The 13,878-nt window shown below is 41.8% G+C and overlaps 1 protein-coding gene across 1 annotated transcript in view; it reads left to right on the forward strand.

Annotated features, from left to right (window-relative positions):
- LOC137281708 (cyclic AMP-inducible protein BP74-like) overlaps window positions 1-5,525 on the forward strand; it is a 52,584-nt gene extending 47,059 nt beyond the window's left edge. The window contains exon 3 of the mRNA XM_067813126.1: window positions 2,924-5,525. Coding sequence (XP_067669227.1) covers window positions 2,924-4,718 — 1,795 coding nt within the window. The 3' untranslated portion in view covers window positions 4,719-5,525. The remainder of the gene's footprint in view (window positions 1-2,923) is intronic.
- The last annotated feature ends 8,353 nt before the right edge of the window (window positions 5,526-13,878 follow it).

Raw genomic sequence — 13,878 nt, forward strand, 5'->3', positions numbered from 1 at the left:
GCAGCTACCATTGAAAAGAATCACGTTCTTACACATACTTGTTCCTCAAACGTTTGGGCAAGCCTTCAATCACCAAAAGAAGTTGGCTTGCTAAGCCCGGCGTTAAATCGTTCACCAAGCCATGACATAAATTTGATCACCCCTTGGGTACAATGTGTGAAGCCCGTTTCTGGTGTCCCCTCCATGATATTGGTGGAATATAACCAAAGGCGGCGTAAAACCACACTCACACACTCCCTCACTTATAGTTATAAGTTACCAGCGGCTGTTTAATAACTGGTCTCCGAAAGAACCAATATACTTTCTGAGGAGGAACGAATACATGGCATTCATACAGGAAAACTTCTACTCAGTAAGCAACTGTACAAGCCTATGTATTATCGACAGTGTTTCCATGTATGTAATTTACCTCTCAGACTCGTGCTTCATTAAAGTTTTAGCCGAAACTCGTCCAGTGACACCACATCTGTATGCAGCCAAAGACGAACTGACTTTAAGGACCATTAGCAGAATCCTAACGTAGATGCAATCTTGTAATATCATCACCGTGTTTGAACACCGGGGAACCGACTTTATTTCCGTTGGTCACCAGGACCTACGTTGTCAGCGCGGTATCCGAGTTTATTTTGTTCACCAGTGTGGCAAGTATGTAAGACACGCTTCCCGTACTGATTTCCTCCTTCAGCCATTTCATAGGGTGTGGAGTAAATTTAGACGAATATTGTACAAAAAGTCGTAATTCAGAACTCTTCTACAAATAGTCTTCTACAAATAGTCACGTATCTGATTGGATTGATTATAGTTTTACATCGTATTGGCAATATTGCAACACAATCGTTGTTATAGAACCAGAGTTGATGTTTACACGTTGAAGCCAAGTGAAGAATCGAACTGGCATTTGGGCTTTATAACTTAACACTAAAACGTTTCGGCTATCAACCGTCCTGAAAACACGATATGCCAGATATTCTTTCACTCACGAGAAGAACTCGGATTGCATTTTTTTCATGACGGCGAAGCCCGTGAAGATACAGTTTAGAATTGGTCTTCGGGAACCCTTGCTTGTCGTAAGAGACTAATAACATGATGGAGTGGTCAAGCTCGCTACGTTGGCACTCAATATGTGGATCACGTGATTGTCTGGCCCGTGTTTATTACTGTCCGAAGTGCGGCGTTAAACAAAAAAACAGACGCATACAACGTTGGAAGGAGCGCTTCTGTGGGTCCTCGTGTGTCAGCGAATAGCTGAATTTCAAGTACTGAGGGTTGAAATTGTCGTATGTGATAATACGAAGTGAGGACATTTACCCAAACGGGACGATCGTGGTGCTGTGCACAGCATACAGGTCAAAGAGCAGGCGAGGTTTTTCGCCGAGAGTTGATGAATTGTGAGGGCCACCGTACTGTTCAACTGCTTTGTGTTTAATACGTGTTTGAATTCACCGACGAGACACGTTTCATTCTAATATCGATTCATAAACACGTGATTATGAAAGGAGTGGTACAGTGGACACTGACTTCAGTAGAGATGTCTAAGATAAGCATATGGTGGTATTTGATTAGAGAATATGTGACAATACACGTGGCTATTAACTGATTAGAGAATGCATTACGAATGCATTACGTATCCGGTGTAAATTTGCACTGCTAGTTTCAGCAGATGAACTCAATTCTGTTATGTAAATAGCCCCGCATGTACTTAGAGCTTTCACATTTCCAGAACTTGCTTATGGCGGAGACCCTTTCTTCAGGACGGTCAATGCATTAAACGTCTTGATGTACGAGCACCCGGTGTCATCACTGATTTTGTGAGACAGTTTCACATAATCCGCCATTGTTTTGGCTCTTACATGTACCGCGGACAGAATCTGTTTTGTCAGATAATTTAAATTGATTATTGCCTTGATTTGACGTTTGAGTTGAGTTTGTTTTATATATCGAATCTACACGTGTTGTTAAGCCGGGCATGCTTTAATCCGTCAAAAAATTGGTGAACAAGATACTGCCCATTTAAACAAGTTTCTGTGTATCTATACCTCGACAAGATTAGTGAGTGAGCATGGTTTTACACCTCTTTTAGCAACATTCCTGCAGTGTCAAGGCAGAGGACACCATAAAGGGGATTTACGAATTATAACCATATGGGGAATCGAACCTCGATCTTGAGCGTGACAAACGGACGCTTTAACCATTAGTCTACTGTACCGCCCCTATAACTTGACCAGGCATACACGATAACGGGAATTAATTAAGTCACAGGAACAATATTAATCTACACTATCCAACACATACCCATAGAATCTCCCACAACACGCAGGTTATAAATAAATGATATCAGAGTAAACACCGTAAACAGCCATGTGTGCGAATCTCTTTCAATAACCAGCCATGCATATTTGACGAATAACACTTGATGACTCTAGGATACACAAGGCAAAATGCAGAGCATTCTCCAAACGTGTTGCATCGACTGTTCCATCTTCATCCTGAACGCTTCACCACTAGGATACCCCGGTAGCAGCACAGTGCATTTACCTTTATACCTGCAGTGTGTAAGAACTCCCTTGTGCCACGTTAAGATTAAAATGACACCACACACAACCAAGTTCTAATGTCCGCTTTGACCCAGTCGTTCAAGGCACCATGGCCACCGCTGTCATAACATAGTCGTTTCCCACAAGTGTGAAGCAATCAAAATGTTCCGGTTCAACTATGTTTCTGTATTGTAGCGTCGTATCTGTGCCTGTGGGCATTTGATCCGGAGGGATGCAAGTATGGGTGATATTTTGCAAAAATTACACTGACGAGACGTGGGAAAACGAAAATTCTATTTTAGGAGACGTTGAACTCACTCACTCTGTCACTCCATACCAAGAAAGCAAATGATGACACAAACGTTAAATATGTGGTTTTCGTTTTCCAGGTCTGCACAAGAGGGTACTGATGAAGGAAAACCAGCTTCTGAAGTCATCATCTCCTCCAAGCATCCCGACATTCAGAAAGCCATGCTGAACCCTAAATGGGAGGCCTTGATGACCCAGTTGACCCGGAAGATGTTGCTCCAGATTCTGGATGACCCCAAGGTCATACAAACCCTCTTGGATGCCCGCCAATCAACGCCCGTGGAGATTCCCAGCAAACGTTACATTGAATCTATTGCAAGTGACCTTATTAAACGATCCGACGGTAACCAACCTGAATCTGACCAAGCAACTCCTGACAAACGGTATCTTGAATCCATTGCGGGGGATCTGCTGAAGAGAGATGGCCAGAAGTTGGGGAAAAGGTACCTTGAATCCATAGCAGGTGATCTCCTCAAGAGGTCTGCCTCAGTTAGCACCGAAAAACGTTACTTGGAGTCGATCGCCGGAGATTTGTTGAAGAGGGCTGATTCTGAAAAGGCTGACGAGAAACGTTATCTGGAATCCATCGCCGGCGATCTTCTCAAACGAGATGATTCTGGTCGCAACGAAGAAAAGAGGTACCTTGAGTCTATTGCTGGGGATTTATTGAAGAGGTCACAGCTGGAGCTTCAGGCCCATAAACGTTATCTGGAATCAATTGCTGGCGACTTGTTGAAGAGATCGGAGATGGATGACGAACCAACCAAACGCTACCTTGAATCGATTGCTGGGGATTTACTCAAGAGGTCAACGGAAGAGCACAAGGTCAAGAGATATCTGGAATCAATCGCTGGTGACCTTCTGAAAAGGTCGGAAGGAACACAAGGTGAACGCAAGCGCTACCTGGAATCTATTGCTGGGGATTTACTCAAAAGAGCTGACATGGAAAGAGAGTATCACAAGCGGTATCTTGAGTCAATTGCTGGTGATTTACTGAAACGATCAAAAGACAAGCATGCAGAACAAAAGCGATACCTCGAATCAATCGCTGGGGACCTTCTGAAAAGATCACAGGGTGACACTTTTCCGGAACACAAGCGATATCTTGAGTCCATTGCTGGCGATCTTCTTAAAAGATCAGCCGTGAAGGAGACGCAAAGTAAGAGATACCTGGAATCTATCGCTGGGGATTTGCTCAAAAGATCTCAAGAAAATAATTTGCCCAGTAAACGCTATCTCGAATCCATCGCCGGGGACTTACTGAAACGTGACTCTGGTGATCAACGCCATCTTGATTCTATCGCAGGAGATCTCATTAAGAAGTGGCACATGGATTCAATTGCAAGTGATTTGATCAAGAAAAATCATCTCGATTCAATCGCAGGAGACCTTTTGAAAAAAAGAAGTCTCGATTCAATTGCGGGAGAGTTTATCAAGCGCCATCTTGATTCCATTGCTGGAAACCTGTTCAAGAAACGCAGTCTTGATTCGATTGCCGGAGATCTGTTCAAGAAACGTAGTCTTGATTCCATTGCAGGAGATCTGTTCAAGAAACGCAGTCTGGATTCTATTGCTGGCGATCTTCTGAAGCGAGATGCATCGGACATGCCTCAACCCCTCCACAAACGTGACGCTTCCATGTCCACCCACAGATCGAGGCGATCTCTTGAGGACTACTCTCCAAATTACTTCGGCGGACCATCAGCTCTCGACTGGGCAGCCTTTGAAAAACGTTTCATAGATTCAATTGCCAGTGACCTTCTGAGAAAACGGACAGCTAGTCCAGTGTTCCGACGCCTCCTTGTTCCCTACCCCTCCCATGTGGTCAACAGGCGGATGGTGGACAGCATAGCAACAAACCTGATCAGGAAGTGACGTCATCGTAACGTCATATGAGTATGAGCCCATGTTAAAAGTTGACATTGTATCGGATGGACTATTACTGAGCGAAGAATGTGATACATTTTCACTAGGGTTGTGAATAGGTCTAAATATCCAGGTTCTGATATGGCGGACAATTTACTGAATATACGAATATGCACATTTAACTGCTTCTTGGACTTGGAATTGTCACCTAATGTCAGTATGTTACATATTTAGCAATTGTTGGCACCTCAGTTTGCCCTACATCATTAAAATCTCAGCCTGAGTTTATTTTTCTGGCATACCATATCGATTACACCCGGTGCACCGATACAACCATGTCGATAATCTAACGATAACTATACCGAACAGATGGAATAAGGTGGTGTTCATCAAGTTTTGTTTTTGTCCACTGAGATAGTAGGGTGCTACTGATCGAAATGTAAACAGTAACGATTCTAATCGATGCAATAAGATCATGTTTTAAGATTAAAAAATTGTTCAAGGTTTCATCAGGGGTTGTTTTTGTTGAATTAGCGAGGATTTCCTTTTCGATGTTACTCGACTATATATTTTTTCGATAACATATATTCTATCATTAAAACTAGTTAGTACCTTCGCAGAAACTATACACTTTGTAACGGCCAATTCATGTCACTGCTATCACTATCTTGCAACACTGCTAAACGTGTAGGATCGGATTGTATTAAAACTAGAAAATAAAGGTTATTTTTATGTTTATCTTACCAGTTGATTTTGTAAAGAATGATAACTTGTACATGATCCAGAGGATGATGGCAATAAAAGGGTGACCTGTGATCTGACTGGCATATGTATTGTTGACACACATTGTTTCATTGGTGACATGTTGAACTGAGCTTGACGGATGCATGCAGTATGAAATGTGAATGTGTGTGCGTGCGATCATGAGTGTGTGCCTGTTTGGTGTGTATGCGCGTGCTTGCGTGGCTGTGTCTGTTTCTATGGACGTGCGAATGGAAGCGGCTTAGTGCCATAGCCTAAATGTTCAGGTGATATTTTCATCTAACTTGATCATGCTTGCGTCTACATAATATATATGATATTTTCACCTACATATAAGGTATTTTCATCATCAAAGATTTTACGGTAGCGTCTACTATTGTTTCGGAATTTATGCACAATTGTGGCACGCGTACGGCTCAGTAGGTGTTTCAGGCGTCAGTCAGGAATATTTGATTTATGTCACGTCGTAAAGCAGTCACTACCGCCGGACACGATGGCACTCAATCAGCATATTTACGTCAAGTCAGGTCCTTAGTGGGTCTTACGTCATGAATGATATAATGAAGACCTACCCTCACAAGCAACCTCGACAGCAGAAAAATGGGCGAGTGCAATTTGCAAAGTTAAAGTAATGGCCTGTTATTCATAGTCAGTTCCTCCGTGCTGAAAAACGAACGCCTGGAAAGGTGGCAACATGACGTCAGACGTTCTTGATTCTGACGTCAACTACGTTATTATCATTACACGGACCCAAGCATCTGATTCCAAAATTTGAACAGATTGTGTTTCTTTGTTTGCCGGTATCCTACCAATTTCACCAAACTTGTAGCCGCCTAAGAACCGCATCACGTTCATCACTCATACCTGCTGCTGACACACACGTAATTCAGGGTTGACACATGTGATCGTATTCCAGAAGCGTATATCGATGATGTTGATCACTGGACTGTCTGGTCCCGACTCGATTATCTACATACCGCCACAATATAGCTTGAATATTGCTGCATGCAGCGTAAAACGACAAACCAACCAACCGTGCCACAAGTTCATAAAACTATTCATAACGGGTTATTGAAATACCAAAATAACCCACACTCTCACACAAAATAATAGAAAAAAACTAAATAACCCACAAATTTCACCCCAATTTCTTCTGTCTCACTCTTTTATTCACTCCAGGCAATAAACCAAGATCAGGATTCAGTGAAGGGGTGAATTTTGTCTTATGATTATCAATATTGAACATTATGATGGAAAATACAGCGTTTTATCAAAAGAACCTGTTCAGTAATTAGATATGAGCGTGTAATAACAAGGGCAACAGGCAAAGGATGGGTGCCAGGATGTGGATACGCCAATTAGAATGCAGAGATATCATTTGGCCCGGTCCTCCAAGATGGCCACCCCCATGCTGCAAATTAAAGTGTTTATCTAAGGTTACATTCTGGTGAAGTCGACCTATATCGGAACTTACGGATATGTGCTGGCGTAGAATGTGTCAGTATACAGACATGTGGATAGAACCGGATGGCTTACTGAGGTAAATAGCAAGAACAGTAAATGCGACGCTGCAATAAGCGGCTCTCAGATAAGAACTGAATACAACCAGGCTAAATAAGGAAGGGAAGTGGTCCTCTGCTTACTACCTATAACTTCCTTTGCAAATCCTTCTAAAAGGCGAGAGTGCACAAGTTCAAGAAAAGTAGTCCGTCTTGCAACATGAGGGCGTTGTTGGCAGCAAACAAAATATGTGCCCGATATCTGTGCTCGAAAGTGGTGTTAGGACCACCAATCAACTGAAATCGTCCTACAAGCCTTTGGAGAAGAAAGATGACATATTTTATTTACAATGTGTCAGCTATTCCTAGTGCAGGTGTAATGAGTCATGTCTCTCAATAATAAAAATGTATATCCCTAGTCATAAATTGCTTTTGAAATTACGTTATATCATTTTGAACAGATTAGGCAAAGGGACAACCGTTATTAAACTAACGTGGACGTTGTCTTTCACATTGCGCTTACATTGCTTTAAACATTACCAACGCTGCTGGCATTTCTTAAATTTAGCGCCGCACTCGGCAATATTCCAGCTATATGGCGGTGGTCTGTAAATAATCGAGTCAGGACCACGAAATCCAGTGATCAACAGCATGAACATCAAATGCACAACTGCCACACAATGCCACGTGTTAATCAAGTCGGTTCAGCAAGTCTGACCACCCAATTCTGCTAGTCGCCTTTTACGATAAGCTGGGATTGCTGAAGACCAGTTCTAACCCGGAGCTTCAGCGCTTTGAAGTAAAATACATAGCCGAAACGTGACAAATTCTTAGATGTTAGTATAGGTTTCCATCAGTCTGTTCTTGTCAGCTATGATAGTTAGAAACTACACATCCTCGGGATCGGTTTTCATGGATATGCCTAACTGAAAAATAGTTCAGTTCTCACACAAGGTCCAGGTTGGACGTATGGAGGATTTCAGGACTGGTTAAATGGAACGTCATATGTGGTCCAGAGCCCATGCTGAACATGCAGTACAAGCTCCAGTAACTCTAGCCCATATGAAGTGGACATGTGGATGTTCAGAATCACATGATCCGACGATGTGACCAGTGGTGGGAGCGACGGTGTCTGTTGATTTTAATGAGGGACAAAGTACTGGATAAATTTCGGACTTGAGTCACGTGACGTCTTTACTGTGCGAATGTGAGTTTAATTTTACGCCGCACTCAGCAATATTCCAAATATATGGCGTCGATCTGTAAATAGTCGAATCTGGACCAGACAATCCAGTGATCAACAGCATGAGCATCAATCAATTGGGAACCGTTGACATGTATCAAACAAGTCAGCCACCCTGGCCACCCGATCCCGTCAGTCGCCTTTGATTGCAAGCGTGAGTTGCTGAAGGAATATTCTAGCCCGGGACCTTCACGGGTCAACTTCTTAACTAATCAGAAAACGGATATCCTTCATACGTGAAACATATTGTATCATATTTCAAATTACAGGCGAAAATTTGTTTATGGATTTCATCATAGTATATTATAAATAAGGATTTAAACGTTCCTGTGGATGCTAATTTTCATGACTTTCCTTCAACAAAAAATATGACCTTATAAAACTGCACGCAGGTTCGTGACGTTATGCCATGACGCCATAATTAGTAGATCAAACCCCTTATCCGAGGTCAGGGTATTCAAGTATCGATGTTTTACAACAAGGTTGTGCTACCGATTTTTCTGATGTATAGTTCTTTTATTCAGTAGCAAGTTAAAGCACTTTCAAACTTTAAGAGTCTGTATGTGGTCTCGGCCCATGGCTTTTATTTATGGTAGAAGCAAGCAAAAGAAACTCATCGAATCCTAAAATATCTTCTAAAAGGGAATTTCTTTGGGTGAGTCTACTTTAAGTTTCGCAAAAGTTATAATGCTGTTTGGGCTGAAATCGCGTAACGTAATTCAAAGAGACTTGTGCAATTTAATTTGTTAAAGTGGTAGAATTTCAAGAACACTGGAACCTTGCTCATGGTATCAGATATACCACTTGAGTGAAACATGCAACAGTGACTGTCAGTCAGTCACTGGTACCAACAGGCACCACCATCTGGAAAACCTGAGATTGGAACCATGATCTGTTCTGTTAAATCAACAACAGCAGGGTAAGGTAGTGTCTACATGCAAATTGCACTCGTTAAGGAGTATAAAATATGTGATTGAATATGTGATGAAATATGTGATGGAATATGTGATGGAATATATGATGGAATATGTGATGAAATATATGATGGAATATGTGATGGAATATGTGACTTCCATGTTCATGAACGACCATGGGTGAGTGAGTGATCTGGTGACTTTTCGGTTGGGTTTCACTGAGTAACTGAGTAGTTTGTTTTGGGCTTGGGGGTGAGGTAGTGAATGAGTGAGTTGGATTTTACGCTTCTGCCAACGTACATCAATTATACATTGTCCATACGCCTTGATGCCTTTCCCATGTGTACACTATCCCCATGGACATTGTAAGTCGTTCACTGGTCACGAGGGGGGGGGGGGGGGGGGGGCATGTGTTGATATACCCCCGATGTTTGTTTATGTTCCCTGAGCCCGAAGGTACATTGAAATGTACCTCGCTTGTAAGTGGGGTACTTTGAAAATAACAGAAGACTGCTTAGCCGATCAGATGACGACATTTAGGTGTGAGGTAAGAGAAATCCCAGTCTACCAACCCTATGTGAATATGACATTCTACTAACCATGGACAAGCAATTCTGTACCCTAAGTATATGTAACACTGTAAAATCAAACTCAATATTTTCCTTAATGTGATTGGCTGAAAATCATGATCGATTGGTATTCGATTCTCTGAAATTGCAAGACTATTCGCTCTGTATTAACACGTTTAAGTGTCGCACATATTTGCATTGATGTGTAGTCTGCAGTGGTGACGTCATTCAATTCATATTGTTACGTAAAGTCGGAATGACGTCACAAATGATGAGTCATTCCAAATATTACCATGTGCATCAGCTGAAACGGCCAGGTCATGTAAAAGCCAACTCACTGCTGTACTCGATGTACATGAGTGCGGACAGTAAAATCCACGTGAGCCCTGTGGTTTACTTTTGTGTTTACAATGTCGATAAACATCATGTGTTGGCTTAACACAGACGGTCCAAAATGAATTCCCATCCCTCAAATACTCAACAATACCCTGACATTGGCCAACACATTGTGTTTACCTCCTAATTTTACCAACCCTATGTACATATGACATTTACAATCCTATGTGCATATGACATTTTACCAAGCCAATGTACATATGACATTTAACCAACACAAAGTACATATGGCATTCTACTAACTATGTGCATATGCCATTATGACATTCGACCAATCCTACACGTATTTGACATTGTGTCAACCTTATGTGCAGATGTCACTCTGCCAACCCTATGTGCACATGACGTTCTACCAACCCAATGTACATATGACACTCTACCAACCCTATATACCAATGACAAATCCTATACGCTTATCACATTCTATCAACCCTATGAACATATGACATTCTACCAACCCTTTTTGTGCACATTAAAATTCTACCAACCCTATGTACACATGACATGATGAGAACACTGAATGTACTAAATCGACCCTTTTGTCCCAAACTCGCATCTACAAAATAGAAAGTACGTCCTTTTAAATACGGTTAGGGTCAATGTGCAAAATCAAGAACATGAGTGCTACATCTACCATTAACGCCATTTTGAAAACACCACAGGAAGACCGTCCATCAAACGTAAAAGCCATACTCTGACCTCCTCTCCAGCTGAGTTGGCACACGGTGACAGATGTATCTCCAAGTAGAGTTAATCACGTCTCACGCTGTTGCGAGCTTTATAGCTTCTGGGATACGGCTTCGGCGTCACAGGGATCTCTACGTAGTACCTGGAAAAATCAACGTTGTTACCGACGATAACAATACGAGTGGATGAGTGACTTTAGTTTTACGCCGCACTCAGCAATATTCCACCTGTATGGCGGCGATCTGTAAAATATCGAGTCTGGGCCAGCCAATCCAGTGATCAACAACATGAGCATCGATCTGCGCAATTGGGAACCGATGACATGTGTCAACCAAGTCAGCGAGCCTGACCACCCGATCCCGTTAGCCGCCTCTTACGAGAAGCACAGTCGCTGTTTATGACATGCATGGGTTGCTGAAGGCCTGTTCTACTCTGGGACCTTCACAGGTTGATAACAATACGAAATACGTATACTTCAGAGCAGAAGAATGTATACACCAGTGCCTGGTGATTGCTAAGAACAGAACAAGATCGTGCCGTATTTGAAGAGTCAGTTGCGTTTTGACCACACGTTTTCGTTATTTCGTTATTTCACCAAATATAATTTCCATGTGAATACTGTTTTTCTCGATTGTTAAAAGTTAGTGAGTGAGTTTAACTAGACTAGAATTGTGTTGAACAAGTCTTCAAAACGTGAGCTATGGGACGCTTCAAGCGATCTTTTGTTTGGCATGGGAAACATGGGAAATACTCCTGACGGCCTCACATTTTCAAATTATACAAGACAGCTACGGGATACGTTGCCACGAACCACCAGAAAGGAAACTCTATCTCGCGATGAAACATTGTTCTATCTTAATGTCACTTATGGGGAATAGAAGGTGCGCTCGAAACAGGATGATTTGATTGGTTGGTTTCGTGTCTAATCCCACGTGCAGCAATATTCCTCTCATATGGTCTGTAAATAATGAAATCCGGGTCAGACAATCCAAGGATCAACAGCATGAACATTGATCTTCGCAACTTGGGCACGATGACTTGAGTCGGCGAGCCTGTCCACCCTATCCTCTTTGTCGTCTCCTCCGATAAACACGGGTTGCTGGAGACCAGCTCTAACACGGATCATCGTGCGTAAGTCCGTTCCGGACTTACACTATCAATGATCATGAAAAAGTTCAAGTTCAAAAAGTTGTTTGTGTCAACGTGTCGTAAAAGGAAGCTCTTTCATCGACAGTAAGGGTTTGTGAGTGGGTGAGTTTACAATATTCCAGCAATATCACTGCGGGGGATACCGGAAATGGGCTTCACCCATCGTATCCTATGTGGGGAATCAAACGTGACGGCGTGACGAGAGAATGATTTAAGTACTAGGCTACCCTACCGCCCCAGCAGAGGCTTGTCTTGTCAGAAAGAGGTTTCCTCTGTCTACGGTAACGGCAGGTTTGCCGCTGATCGGCGAGTCCGATTGCGTATTTGCTGGTTTGTCAATCAGCGATCCTTGCCGATGGTGATAGGGGGTATTGATTCCTTAGATCGCATTCTTTCGTCACTTTTAGCCGCTAATAACAAAACTGTGAACTTTAACCACGATTTCAATTATCACTTTATTCTTATTTAATGGCCTGCTGATCCCAGAAACACAGCTTCGTGACTATTTATTAAAACTACAGAGTTTGACGCAAATACATTAAATATTACAAACAACAGAAAACAACATAAAAATATCACAAATTCAAATCATATAAAATTGCCATAAAAATGTAACAAAAGCCGTTTGAATATTTATTTTCAAAAAAAAAAAAGTTACAACAATTAATATGTTTTAAACTTTTAGGCTTAAGACGTTTGTATCAACACCATATTTTTATGAAAGTTTATAAAAGTACAAAATAAAAACACAAATCATACTATTGCAGAAATACATCTCTCCCTCTAAGACCAATACTGTGTTTCAATACAACTATGTACTTCCAGACAAAAAAATCGACACATGTTGACACTGTCGACAGATCGATTACAACAAAAGCGCCAACCAGTGTTGTAGGGTGCGGTTTAGGTAGTGGTGTGATTTAATGAGCGGTAAGTTGTTTTCCGGACCGTGTTTTGTGACTAATCAGACGTGTAACGGGGTTAGGAGAACCGGGGGATAATGACCGCCTGGGACTGAGAGGGGTTGTGAGATTGTTACGTGTAGGCTCCGTCATCTGTGAGGGCTGGCGGTGCTGGATGGCAACCGCGTGAGGTCTCTACAGAAATGCTAACTAGTTGCGAGGAAAAACGGACATTGTAACTGAACTGGTTTTGTGTCAGATATGACGTCGTTTTTTACACCTGTTAACTGTAATTGCTTTATAATGCGGGTTATAAGGCTATGTTTTATCGTTTTAGGATAAGATGTTGATAGGCTCGACTCTTGACAACTTTATCAGCTTTGTCTAAATATATCTTTAATTATCACCGCACACGTACAATATTTCGATACCATGCATATTTCCCATATTGGAGCAACTTGAACATATCACTTTCACTCAGTTATCAGGAATTTGATTGACTGGTTGTAAAACCTGACCTTAAAATTTTGGAGCATATTTTCTAACAACCGTTTTCATTTATGCAGCAAATACCACAAAATACTACCAAAAGGTATTAATAAAATTATTTGTGATTGAGTACGCAAATCCTGGAACACAATGGAAAAAGACGTAACGTATGTTGTATTCATACACTGCGCTTGGCGCAGACACTTAATGCCTGGAGTATTTCAGAGCATTATAAAGACACTAATAATTATTACTAGAAATCACTGCCGAGTGTACAAGCATTTTCACTAGACGATATCTCGGTTCAGTATTACCCAAAGATTTTGGAATGAAACTTCACGCCTGACTATTGGCACACAGCACTCAAATGATAATTACAAACATCAAAAGGGAGAGAGATTTAAGCAAGCCTGTTCATGCAATATTCCGAATAGCGACACTTTTTGACAGGCATTGTTTTTGCAAGTGCCTTAAGAAGTTCCAATTTCAACAAAACCTTCGCTCTGACGTGCACATTAAACACTCAGTATGAGGCCATGGGTTATCAACTCGACATCGC

The sequence above is a fragment of the Haliotis asinina genome, chromosome 4 (genome assembly GCF_037392515.1).
Source record: "Haliotis asinina isolate JCU_RB_2024 chromosome 4, JCU_Hal_asi_v2, whole genome shotgun sequence".
NCBI classification, from domain to species: domain Eukaryota; kingdom Metazoa; phylum Mollusca; class Gastropoda; order Lepetellida; family Haliotidae; genus Haliotis; species Haliotis asinina.